The 14,112-nt window shown below is 42.2% G+C and overlaps 1 protein-coding gene across 2 annotated transcripts in view; it reads left to right on the top strand.

Annotated features, from left to right (window-relative positions):
- MEIS1 (Meis homeobox 1) overlaps positions 1 to 14,112 on the top strand; it is a 140,084-nt gene that overhangs the window by 66,693 nt on the left and 59,279 nt on the right. For both annotated transcript variants that reach the window (XM_069955539.1, XM_069955541.1), the window contains exon 8: positions 3,941 to 4,086. In XM_069955539.1, the coding sequence (XP_069811640.1) occupies positions 3,941 to 4,086 (146 nt within the window). The remainder of the gene's footprint in view (positions 1 to 3,940; positions 4,087 to 14,112) is intronic.

Raw genomic sequence — 14,112 nt, 5'->3', positions numbered from 1 at the left:
TTTTAAGAGCCTCTGGCCTCTCAGTCACTGGCCTACTAGTTAATTGCCACACGGACTTCATGACACATGGGCAGATAAGATGACATTTTCAGTTTCTGTCACTAGCAAACGCCACAACGTGGCTAGCACTAGTTGCTAAGAAGCTGTCAGAAGCCATTAGCAGCTGGCCAAAGTTGCCCTGTGGCACTTCCTCATGGCATCAGCAAATCGAGTAGAAATCCCCCAGCGGAGCCTACTGTTATACTAATGAGGCTCTACGCCTGTTTACGGACTAGCATCATTTTTGTGATTATTTCCACCTTTTCAGCTTGCCTTCATAATTCGCCTTCATTTGGCAGCAGGGGAAGTCAAACTCAGGAATGAAGTCTCTGACAATTTTCTTCTCCCTCCTCCTCCTCTCTCTCTCGCCTTGGTTGATGCAACCATGTGGCTGTTATATCACTTCACCTCCAGGTTATATTATGGATAACAGCTTCCAACGTAGAGCGTAGAGTTACGGGAGAGGAGGGGGGGGGGGGGTCCCTATGTGTCTAGAGTTCCAGCCAATCTCCGAATCTCCAATTATCCAAACATTTCCCGACGAAATACCTCGGTGTTTGCTTTTCTCTCTTTTTTCTCTGTTTCCCTAAGTCGCGTCGGACAAGAGCGAGGTTTATTGTTTTAGGCTTTTCTGAACACGCATCGGTATTTACACTGGATTCGAGGGCATTTGCTTCCAATGAAAATCTTGTCTTAGATTACAGCTCAGCAGTGTAATTTTTCCTCCCAGATGGGAGCGAAGTAGCTGTATTTGCCTAAAAACAGTAGGAAGAACAAACTATGCATTAAGCCCGGGCTGTTTTTGGCTTGACCTAATGATGTAACAGAAACCTTTTATTTGGGATAGGTCATTGCCAGGGATGGAAGGGAGGGGATCTGGCCGAGGCTTGAAAGGTTTTCTTCATTGTATTTACATAAGTCTTCACTTACAAAAATTCTGCGCTTAATGCTTCTGCTTTCATAAAGCAGAAATAAACAGGAAAGCTTCTGGTGAGTGTTATACACGGAATGCAGAAAGGTTTTCCTCTCCTAATGGAGTATATAATTCAGGTGCCCTTAAGGCATGCTTTCAGGAATTCTTTTGCCTGAGGTAATGGGAAGCTAAGGCTGTTTTAAGGCCTTGATTATCTATTGATGCACAAAGCGTAATAAAAAGTCATGGCGTTCGGATTGTACTGGATATTTCCATAAATAATCAATTGCCTTTTTCTTATAGGATGGCGACGTTTCGAGCAAGGAAAAGAGGAAGGGGGGGGGATTATGTATTCCGATTGTTATATTGTTGCAGATTGCAAAATTAAACATGGTGGCGGACTATCTAAGGGCGGGGGGAGGGGGCGGATAAAATATACAAAAATGTTAGACTGTTTAATCAACAAATATATATTTCTTTTCCAATGGCTCCTCTTTAGCATATAAAGTAGATTGGCTCATTGAAATGTTAAATGCAGATGATTTGCTTCGACGGATCTTCGCCTCTTTGATGCTGTTTTAGATTTTCATGCTTTTTTTTTTTTTTTTTTAACAAAGAAAGAATAGGAAAATCCCAGCACAAACAGATCAGGTTTGAAGAGGCAGTCACCTCGTGAAAGTCATTGTTTACGGTTTCACTAGGGTTACCGCCGACACGTTGCAAATTGACTGTAGATTTTCGGGTTTTCTCACATGTATTCCTAGAACACCAGTTGGTAGGAACATGTGCCCACTAGCCCAGGGTTCATTTACATATCATTTACAGGTTTGCTGCCTTTTTTTTTTTTCACACGCTTGAGATTTTCAGGCACTAAACATACCTCTGTTTATAATAATGTATAATTAATGGAGCTGGAATTGATGGGCGTATGCAGAGAATACTGATCAAATACTGAAACAAAATCAAAATTATGCCTAAAAAAATAAATTTAAAAAATCACCGGTCGTGTGCATGGAGCTTGGGTACTCACACACTACTTTCTACTATGTCGCCATATTGTGACACTGGCAAAGTTATCATACTTAGAATAAAAAAAAAAAAACATTCTAGCTTATGCTTAAAGGAGTAGTTCTAAAAAAAAAAAAAAAACCTTTCAAATCAACTGCTTGCAGGAAGTGCCAGATATTTGTAATTTACTTCTATTAAAAAAAAATCTCGTGTTTCAGCTGCTGTATGTTCTGCAGGAAGTGATATATTCTTTCCAGTCTGGCACACTGCTCTCTGCTGCCATCTCTGTCTGTGACAGGAACTTTCAAGAGCAGTAGCAAATCCCCATAGAAAACCTCTCCTGCTCTCCAGACTGGAAAGAATCCCATTTTCTGCAGGACATACAGCAGCTGATAAGTACTCGAAGTTTTTGGATTTTCTTTCAATAGAAGTAAATAACAAATCTCTGGCACTTTCTAGCACCAGTTAATGTAAAAGATTTTTTGTGAGCTACCCCTTTAAATGAAATGTATCATTAGAAAGTTGCCTATTGTTTTTTAAGAATTAGTTCAAACTATTCCAAAAAACTTGTAGTTACTATTTTCACCACTAAGCCTAAAACTGAGACTTCCTGGTCTGTCTGTGGTTACAAGGAGGAAAAGGCTGTAGACAGTAGATATCTGTTGATATATGAGGCAATAGATGAAGCTCGCAGCTTAGCCTCCCCCTCCCTGTGAAATGACTTCTTCAGAGGTCACTGACTATACCAAGCAATGTTCCCCATTCATGTGAATAAACCCTGTCCATTATTGTTTAGGTCTATGAGGCCTGCCGTAAAGCATGTCTCTAAATGCTGTTAAAAACAGCTCAGGCAGCATGGCTGCTTCCATAATAAAGCAGAAAAAAAATGAAATAAAAAGATTACAATCAGAAAATAGAAACTCACTAGAAAATAAAATGTTTCAGTATCTGCCTCTAATCAGTGGAAAAAAAAATAGAATCTAGGAGATACAATCCCTTTCAAGTGAATGTACAGTATGACCTAGATTTATTATTACTGATTAGAGGCAGATACGGAAACATGTTCATGGTTTCTAATCAGTTTCTATCTTCTGATTGTAAATGGTTCTATTTTATTGTTTGCACATTGTTATGGGGGCAGCCATCTTGTCTGAGCTGTTGTCAAATACTGTTGTCAATACTTTACAGCAAGCCTCATAGACATGGACAATGGTCTGGAGCGGACCCAATCACTAGAGTGAGAGAGTATTCTGGGCATGTACTGTGACCTGTGCTGAAGTGATTCTACAGGGAGGAGGAGACTGAGCTCTGAGCTTCAGCTATTGTGACTGGTGTATAATCTGTATACTGTATTTTCACTGTAAAGGCCCTATTACACAAAGCGATTATCGTCCGCATTTGGCCGATTATTGGCCAATATGGCCTATAATTGCTTTGTGTAATAAAATCAATGATCAGCTAACTTGCACAATGTTGGCTGATCGTTCTCTTTCAACATGTTGAAAGAGCAACGATGCAGATAGCAACAATCTGCTGTTGCCGCTTCGCAATAACAGAACACCGCTATCTCCTATCAGCCTGCCCCCCCTCTTACCTACTCGCTGGCAGCACTATTACACAGGGAACGGGGAGCAAGCAAGCACTGATCTGACATGTCGGCGCTTGCTTACTTCTCTGAATCGGCCCGTGTAATAGGGCCTTAAGCTTGTCTGTGATGATAAGGAGGACACTGCTGGAAAGTGATCTGTACAGAACAGGAAGTGTCAGCTTATTGTTAGACTTGTATGTAAAGTTCCTTTATAATCAGTTGAATGTATGTTTTAGATTTTTGTTTTTAAGTTTTTTGTACAATAAATGCCCCATATAAATGTAACCAACATCTTATTGCTCTTTATATTTGTAAGTTTGTGACATGTATAGATGTAGATGTAAAAAAAAATATCCCAATAACCGAGATGTGAATTCATTGTATTTGTACAGGAGACGGTTTGGACAACAGTGTAGCCTCACCAAGCACAGGGGACGACGACGACCCAGACAAAGATAAAAAACGTCATAAAAAACGTGGTATATTTCCTAAAGTAGCCACAAACATCATGAGGGCATGGCTCTTCCAACATCTAACGGTAAGTCCAACCTCAATATATGTACAGTACATTATATGGCAATTGACAATATATTCTCTTACTGCTGCCCTCTGGTTGTTTTGGCCCTTTTTTCGTTCATTGTCTCCTTGCGCGGATACTCTTAAAGACACCATTAAAAGGCAGTCCGATCTACTGGCATCACATTATACAGTTGAGCAGATATCATTTTGTTCAAAAAGTTTCTATCAGTTATGGATTGAAATCTTTTTCTACGGTAAGGAGTCCAGTGGGTGGTCTTACTTAAAGGGATATTCCCCAAAGTTGATCTCTGATCGCTTGATCGGGAGAATGTAGTGCATGGCTACTGCTCCATTCACTTCCTATCGGGACAGTCAATTACCTCTCAGTTTAGTGCTCAGAATTGTTTCACAAGCCTATAGAAAATGAGTGGATAAGTGGCCATGTATGTGGGATTTATTCAGGTCGCACTTTTAGGCTATGTTCACACTACGTAAAAGTACATCTGTTGTTGCCATCGGCCGTAGAGAGACCTGTCAGCTCACACAATGAAGCGAGCATCAGAACATGACTGCGCCCACATCAGAACACTACGGCCATTTAGATCATCTGGCCAGTACTGCAGTACCGGCCAGGATGATCTGTGCAGAGACTGGCCGTTCCGTGACTCGTGACATAGCCTTATCCTGTTCTCTGAATCAGTGAGGTCTGGCAAAATGGGAGCCCCATCAATCAGCTTGTTATCCCCTATCCTATAGATAGGGAATAACAAGTTAATATGGTAATAACCCTTTAAAGGATTGATAGTCTCCACTAAATGATCATGTATACAGAAGTAGCTGTCACTCATTAACTGGGACCGCCCACTGGACTCCTAAGCAAAGAAAAAGGGGTTTCAATAAGTAGGTTACTTTAAAGCGACTCTGTACCCACAATCTGACCACCCCCCCCCCCCCCCCAAACCACTTGTACCTTCAGATAGCTGCTTTTTATCCAAGATCAGTACTGGGGTCCGCTCAGCAGGTGATGCGGTTATTGTCCTAAAAAACTACTTTTAAACTTGCAGCCCTGTGCCCAACGGCTAGGGCTTAGAGTATCTGTGCCCTAACTTTCCACCACCCCTCCGTTCCTCCTCCCCACCCTCTTCATCATTAGGAATGCAACTGGAACATTTTCTCCTGTCTGAACATTGCACAGGTGCCTTAACAATCCAGCCCATGTTCAGTATTCACACAGCTGAGGAATAGGAGACAATCTGCCTGGAGTATTCCTAATGATGATGAGGGACAGAGAGGTTGTGCCAGCCTAATGCATACACAATCTAAGCCCCGGCCGTTAGGCACGGGGCTGCCAGTTTAAAAGTTTTTTTTTTAGGACAATAACTGCATCACCTGCTGAACGGACCCCAGGACAGATCTTGGATTAAAAGCAGCTATCCGAAGGTACAAGAGGTTTGGGGGGGGTCAGATTGTGGGTACAGAGTTGCTTTAAGTAGTGTTACTTTGTTCTATAACAGGGATAGGGAACCTTCGGCCCTCCAGCTTTTGCAAAACTACAATTCCCATCATGCCTGGACAGCCGAAGCTTTAGCTTCAGCTTCGGCTGTCCAGGCATGATGGGAATTGTAGTTTTGCAACAGCTAGAGGGCCTAAGGTTCCCCATCCCTGCTCTATAACATGCTGCCTGCAGATCAGACTGTATGTTCAATCTGTAGCTTTCCTTTAAATTCAGTTTAGGGCTTTATGTGACATATGTGCCATTGTATTTTATAGGCTTTATCTGATATTGCAGCTTTTCCTTACAATATCTGCAATAATCTTCAGCTACCACCATAGACCCAGTTATTTTGGTTTATAGAGGTTGTGTCTACTGCCGTTTGCTTACGTCAAATGCAAAAAAACAACAAAAAAAAAACAAACAAACGGGTGCACGGTCTCTTTAAATTTCCCAGCTTCGTTAATATATGTTCAGTCATCCTAGTAATCAGCACACAAATAGTTATAGCCGATAAGATGGTGATAACATCTCCGCTGTATGTAAGCGACCTAATTAAGTAATATGGAAAAATACAGGAAATCCATTCCGTAATCTCAGGTGTATAGAACAAATAGTCCCAAGGTTCAGAACTGACGAACTCAGGCCTGCTTATATAGTAAATGAACCATAAAAAAACACATAAAGATCCATGATAAAATTTTGGTAAAGATAATGTAACAATTCTTAAATCAACACATAAAACAGAAGCTCGGAAACTTATTTGCATTGGTATCAATAGGAGCTGGAGATGTTGACTTAAGTTCACAGCGAGAGTTACGACGCTCATTTCCTCCATCCAAAAGGAAATCAACAATGTGTAATAATTTTTTTCCTGTGCTCTCCCTGGAGGCTCCTAAAGCATAGTGCATTGTCTGAATTGGTTCTGAGTGCTTCATTGAAAGGACAGGTATTGCTGATTCAGACGGATTTCATCTACTCCATGAACCAATTAGTCTTTTAAGTCGTGAACCGCACAAGTGTTTATTCTTAGAGCGAGGTGGCATGAAGCCTATCTTTATTAACCTCTTTCTGCTTCTTAATACCCTTCACCTCTCCGTCCAGTGAATTATTCATTGTATGATCTCTAGTGGTTGCAAAGTTAAGCTACGGACTCATTAAGAGTGGCGGGATAAAAAAAAAACGATTGCTTTCTTACTACGAGTTGTAGGACTGGCGCAACTTTTTTTTTTAATGATTCGGGTCCTTGTGTTATTGAAAGAGAGGAGTACTTGTGTAAATTTTCTGTTATGTGGATTGGAGTTGGCTGTTGTAGACCCGCAACACTTGAAAGGTCCCCTTATAGTACATTTTATACTTTAGTTGACCATACCTGCCATTAGGTGGATGGGGTTCTCCCAAATGGAGATAGGTGGAGAGAGGGGTCAGGCTTGATGGAAAATAACTGCCTGACCCCTTTGTTCTGTGAGAGATGAGCTACAGTCAGAGCTCTCTGGTTTTGAATAAAGCCCCTATTACATGGGAAGTTCAGGGGGAGCAAGTAAGCGCCGACCTGTCAGGTCAGCACTAGCTTGCTCCTCGTTCCCCGCTTGCTGCCGCAGGGAAGTGCGGGTGTGGGTGTGTGTGTGGGGTGGGGGCATGGGGAGATGCGGCAGGGGCATGTACAGGGAACCCATAGGATATAGTGGCGGTCTGCTACCGCTGCTCCTATTACACAGACCGATGGCAGCAGTCCTAGTCATTAGTCTTTCAACATGTTGGAAGACTAAGGCTACTATTACATGGTCCGATAGGGGCCTGATAATAACTGTAAACAAGTGCCGATCTGCTAGATCGGCGCTCGTTTACTGTGCCTATTACACGGCCCGATAATCATTTAACAAGGGCTGCATGGACATCATTATCGATGTCCTTGTAGCCCTTGCTTAAACTGCAGACATTACCTATCCATGATCCAGGTAATGTCCTGCGCTCTGCTTCTCCCTGGGTCCTGCACGCTGCAGCTTCAGAGCGGCCTGTCTTAGCTGACAGGCCGCTCAGCCAATCACTGGCCGCACTGGTCCTGGCCAGTGATTGGCTAAGCGGCCTATCAGCTAAGACAGGCCGCTCTGAAGCTGGAGCATGCGGTACCCGGGGAGAAGCAGAGCGCAGGAGGAGCCCTGGATCATGGATAGGTAGTGTATGCACTTTGCAAATCGTCAGCTGCCGGTCGCGCACCGCGATTACATGCAGCGGTGTGCGCTTGGTGCCCGACAATTATAGGTCCGAACCTACATTAATGATCAGCCAGTGATCATTGTCATCGGCTGATCATTGTGTTTATTACGGTCCGGATAGGGCCAATTATCGTTCCGTGTAATAGTACCCTAACTGATCATTGCCTTTTCTTACACGAAACGATTATAGTCTGTAATGGCTGATAATCGGCCGAATATCGCCGAAGATCGCTTTGTGTAGTAGGGCTTTTAACACTCTCCATAGAAGACACTGGAATGCTTGGCTGTGGCGAAAATTGGCATAAGGTATGGTACAAATCTACTTCCGCTCATTGCTGGATTAGTTTTCAACTTTTGAAGCACAGAGAGCGAGAAACATGCAAGAGCTAATTTTCAGTTAAAGTGTAATATCATCGCTGTTGTATACAACGCAGTCAATGGCACTACCGGAAGAATCCTTACTCTGGTGTGTGCGTAAACAGGGAGTGCGGCAGCAGGATTGTGACAGCTTATCCTGCCGCCATTGAAGAATAATAGTTACATAAGAATCGGTAGTAGAGATGAGCGAACCTCGAGCTTGCTCGAGTAGATCCGAACCTGAACTTTCAGCATTTGATTAGCGGTGGCTGCTGAAGTTGGATAAATCCCTAAGGCTATGTGGAAATCATGTATATAGTCATTGGCTCTATCCATGTTTTCCAGACAACCTTAGAGCTTTATCCAAGTTCAGCAGCCCCCGCTAATCAAATACCGAACGTTCGGGTTTGGATCGACTTGAACCCGAACCCGGTTCGCTCATCTCTAATTGGTAGTCTTAAAGTTATAAGGTATAATTATCTGATTGCGGAGGTTTTGGCTGCTGGGGCTCCAATGATCTCGAGAGTCGAGACCCAATCCTCCCATTAAATGTATGCCACTGTTCATTCATTCCCTAATGGAGCCACAGAGACATAGTAGTAATGGATAAGGGACAACTTTGCAAGATACGCCCCCCCCCCAATTCCTACCCACCCCTAAAAAATAATGGTGCGTTCACACTACGGAATCCAGGTGTATTACCCACTGCGGAATACTAAGCGTGTGTTCACACTACGCTACGCTTGATCATCCGGGCAGCCCATAACAGATAGCAACGGTCTGCTGCCACCACTCTTATTCCACGGAGCGACGGCAGCAGGTCGCTGCTATCATAGTCGTCTGTCTTTCCACATGTTAAAAGACAAATGACAGCAACGATCCATCGGCTGATTGTTGCCTTCTTTTATACAGGACGATTATCGGCCATAACGGCCGAATACGGCCGATAATCCTTCCGTGTAATAGGGCCTTAAAATAAAGGTAATGGACAATGACAGATCATCACTGTACAGTGAGAGTGAAAAGATTTAACAATTCCCAATAAAAAATTAAAAAAGTACAGTCATGGGCAATGACCTTCAGGTTGCTCATTTCCTCTTAGTTAATGCCCTGAGAGGTTAAATTCAGGTCTTCGTAGAAGCACTAAACGCCATGAAATTCTCCCCCCATTTGTCACTATTAGTTAGTCGATCAGGGGAGAGGTTGGGATGACTGTACATTATGCAGACTCTCTAAGTGACTCTACCTGATTTTCAACTTTGCATGAAAAAAAAAAAAGCATGTGAAATGTAAATCAGGCCGCTTTCATGTCATGCCGCATTATATTTTATTATTTTCAGTCTCCTTTTTCCTACTCTACAAGGCGATGTTCTGCAGATTATTATTTCAGGAGAAGCAGTTGCCAGTATAGATGCATTCTGCTCGGTCTTTCCATAGTAACTGAGGCTTTTTAGTAAAACTCTTTGGAATATTTGTACAGTGGCCATAGACATATCTCGCTCAGGTTCTACTCCAGGAATTTCTGTATTTATTGCCAACAGGTTTATGGAAGTATTACGTATAGGACTGGGACAGATGGATTGAAAGGGGGAGGAAGGGATCCAGGGGTTATAGGCAAAGTACAGCTCATTTTCTTGATCTTACCATCTTTTCAGTTGAACATGCGTGTGTTCTGATTCAGCAGAGACAAGAAAGCTGCTGCTACATGGTTCTGGCGGTGGCTTATCTCCCCTGAAAACAAAGGGATAAGGCATGTTAAAATCCAACACAACTGACCATTTCCTTCCGCAACATTTTCCCATCAAAAAAGTCGTGAAGCCCCTATATACGATAGAAGGCTGGACAAATCTGGTGAAATCTGCAAATTCAGCCAATATTAATCTAGTGTGTGTGGGCATCTTAAAGGGGTATTCCAATTTAAAGCACAACTGTCACTCTGTCACAACTGGCACTAACCTTTAGATCACTCCGAGTCTCAGTCTTGAGACCCACTGCCATCGTGAGCGATAAAGCACGTGGCCATGACCTTAGGGTATCTGGCTGATAACAGGAGTCAGGTTCCAATATAGTCCGTAGCGCCCATCTTCTGTATCAGCTGGATCGGGCAGCTGGCTCGGGAGTGGAATGCTCTGTCACTGATTGATTCACCTGGCTATAATTTGCAGTGGCTCTCAGGACTGAAACCCGATGCAATCTAAACTTTTGGCATATGAAAAGTTTGCACAAATAACACTTTAGATCACTTATGCCTGATCTGTTCTAGCCGGATTTGCAGCTCCATAGAAAATGAATAGAGTCATAGCGTGCATGCACAAATTGGGGTTCTTGTATCCAATATGGTGGTGGTGGTGGTGGGGGGGGGGTCACAGTGGTTAAACTCCCTGGGATCTGACACTGATCCTATGTCCTGTGGATATGTGATATAACTTAGAATACCACTTTAAACACAGTTGTAGTATGGTTTGGTGCTGGAAGCAGCTCTTAAGGTGGTCTGGGTGTTACATCTACTATATAGGGAAAACATTGCTAAGCAGTATTCCTGCAAGTTATTGCTTTGCCCTTTAGTGTCTTAAAGGGAATCTGTCACCAAGAAAATGATTTTAAGAAACTTTTTAATTAGGTTTATTGGCTGAAATATGCATTTTTATCATGAAAAAGCAGTTTGAATCTCTCCCCCTGTCTTTATGAATTTCTAGGGAGAGGGGAGGGGTGGAGGTAGATGAGGCACCAAAACAGGACAACAAAGAGTTAATTTACAGCTACATCACCAGGCTATCTCCTCTGACAGTCAGCACTGACATCTCTGACCTCTGAATACTGGCTTTCAGATAGCTCCCACTGTGTAATCCTTTCTTCTCTGCTCTCTGCTGGTGAATAATCTCCCTCCTCCCCCCTCCCCTCTCCATAGGTTACACAGGGCTCGACTGATGTAAAAGAGTTGAGATTTCCTGATAATGAGCAGTGAATAAGAAAGAGGAGGGAGGAGGGGGGACCTGGGGAAAGTCTTTTTGAATGCAGATAATGGCAGATTTGCCTAATAAACATAATTACAAAGTTTCTTAAAATCGCCTGGACTAAAAATTATAAAATGACAGTGATACTTTAAGTGCAAGGTTTCTTCTTGAAAAGAACTCCAAAAGATGTGTTAACCACTAGGAATGTTGGGAAATAAGTTATGCAAAGTAGCAGTCCCCCTAGTACTGTATGGTTCCCCTCAGTAGCACCATGTGGGTCCAGAATAAACCCAAAAATAATCCAAAATAAACCAAAAATAGCTACAATACACCCATCTGTATGAGGTCTTACACTAAAGACCTGACGCACTGATGATCCTCAAGTGAACTCGGAATGTTCCTCATCTTGTAGTTTTGATTCTTTTCCCCTTTATTGTCCTACAAAGGATCCACTCTAACAGTTATTTTAGCTCCCACTTTGCGCAGCCCTCAGCTTTCCTCTCCTCTTTTTGAGCTTTTTTTTATCTTCTCACCTTGCATACAAAAAAGACTCCTTAAGACTATTTCAGACACCCTTTAAAACCGTACACAGTGTCACGGAGTCCTTTGTCTGAACGCAATGATTATGATCTACAATTGCCCGCCTCATTTGCAAACCTCCTCTCTCTCTCTCTCTATCCTTTTTTTTCCCACTTCTTTCTTGTTTAATTTAACAAGAAATGAGTAGTAAATGAAAGCTGCTGTCTGAAATCCCACTGTGAGTCTGTTTTGCACTTGGCTCCCCAGTGAAAAGGCAATTTGTGAAATTATGTGATAGAGTAATTAGTTGAAACCAGGCCTCCTGATTGTTGCCGCGCTGGTGTGGCGAGGAGGGTCTGTTTAAAAAAAAAAAAAAAAAGAAAAAAAAAAAGAGGAGAAGGAGAGATAAAATACGGGATTATTACCTTGGCAAGTTGGCGCTAAGCTTCTTCGTTTATTTGTAAACAGAATATTTAGTGACCACATAGGAAGTTGCTATAATCGCGAGCTCGTAAAGAAACCACAGCAGTGCCTTTGGATTTATATTGAGCACTCATGTAAAATTTAAGCTGGGACGCCAGCCTCCCTGTTAATGTAATTAGGGTTTAATTTACCACCCTTCGCACACAGATGTAATAGGGCCTTCATATTTATGCAGTCTTTAAGTACATTATAGAATACCTCAGTGCAGTACTTAGCCACAGAAACAGGTGTGAGGCCTTTTATATTTCATTTTTACACGGTAAACACATTGTATTTCTTGGGAAATATTAACGGGAATGGGAAGAAAAACAATGTCGGCGTACAAGGTGGTAATGGACAGTTACCCTTTATGTGCTCATGTATTTGTCAATGGTTAAGTAAATTAAAGCAAATGCTAGGGAAATCAATAGGCTTGCAGAGTCTTGGTTGTGCCTCATAGACTCCGGGACAGAATGACAGATGTGGTGCATATGAACCATTTAAGTATTAATGCAAGAAAACTGCCTCCCTGTGCAGACCGGGAAAGATGCTGCAATATTCTACCATTGGAGAAAAAAAAAAGAAAAAAAAAATTAGCTTCAAGCTGGATTGTGATTACAGCTCCATTCGGCGTTGAGTTCTTAATTTTTTTTTTTTTTTTTTTTAGCTTAATGGGCTTGTAGGATTGGTTTTTAGAGCTGGTGTATGTGATATTGGAGTCAATAAACTAGGGGTATGATGGAGGCATGAGGCATAAAGTGCCTTATTATTTATCACAGTTACGTGACCGGTTCAAAATGGCCGATATGCTTATGGTGAGGTCACAGGGTCGGAGACTGATTGTTATTCCCATAAGGTAAGAGTTTGTAGGGTTCGAGAGACAAACACAGCATGTAGTCCTAAAATTACATTTCAGAAGTAAAGCTTGTGTTTAGCAAGTGTCTGAACAGAAGGTGCTCCATGTGTAGCTGATGCTATTTTCATATTGTATAATTTGCTGCTTTAAAAAAATTGAGATTTAATAGCAAAACATTTTTTTTCTTTTTCATTTTAGAATATTTAGTATCCAAGTCTTTCTAATCACTGGCTAGAAATTAGGCTATAGGGAATATTTTTGATATTTGCTTTGTTCAAGGTTATTAATAAGTTTTTAAGGCTATGTTCACACGCTGTTGAAATTGCGTCCGTTTTTATTGGGCTGCTGCTATATAACGGCAGTTATTCATATAATTACACCTGGTGTTTTCATCCAATAAAAATAACTTTCATTTTGATGGTGTGTGGACATAGCCTTAAAAAAGACCAACCCCACCAACTCTTAACCATCCAATGACAACCCATTGATATCAATGGGCAACACGCAGTACGTAATTTTAAACGAATTAAGCACTTGCTGTGAGGTTTCCCTGCAGATTACAGCTGATACCAGAACCAATACCAGTTTGCTTCTGCTTGGTATATGGCGGTATGCATATTTGCAGAAAGTCTCTTAGATTTTAATTAAAGCCATATAATACTGGCTCGCTTTCCCAGGATAAGTTAGAGAAGGGTTATAGCACTTAGCCAAGTACTTAAAGAGGTTGTCAGGGAAAAATTAACTTTTCCCCTATTCACTATCCACAGGATTGGGGAAAAGTGAGAGATTGTTAGGGTCCAGCCTCTATACCCTCCGCTTATCTCCATATCAGGCCCCTGGCTTCTTTATTATTAAACGGCCATGGGTACGGTACATGACCAGGTTCATCCTTGTGGAGACTCCGGGGAGAGATGAGTAAGCCAGAAGAGTGCTTACTCAGCTCTTTCTGGCGGCTCCATAAGAATAAATAGAGCCACCAGAAAGAGTCGAGTATACCGGAAGAGTGCTTACTTGGCTCTCTCCAATGGCTCCATAGGAATGAATAGAGCCATAAGTCATGTGCCATACCCATTGCTCTATTTATTAGAAGGAATTCAGGGGCCCAATACAGAGATCAGTGGGGGGGGGGGGGGGGGGGGTACAGAGGTCGGACCCTCCTCAATCTCTTACTTTTCCAAGAAAGACTCTT

Source organism: Dendropsophus ebraccatus, chromosome 15, assembly GCF_027789765.1.
Source record: "Dendropsophus ebraccatus isolate aDenEbr1 chromosome 15, aDenEbr1.pat, whole genome shotgun sequence".
In the NCBI taxonomy this organism is placed as follows: domain Eukaryota; kingdom Metazoa; phylum Chordata; class Amphibia; order Anura; family Hylidae; genus Dendropsophus; species Dendropsophus ebraccatus.
The sequence above is the reverse complement of the archived record's forward strand: the minus strand, read 5'-3'. Positions and strand labels throughout refer to the sequence as shown.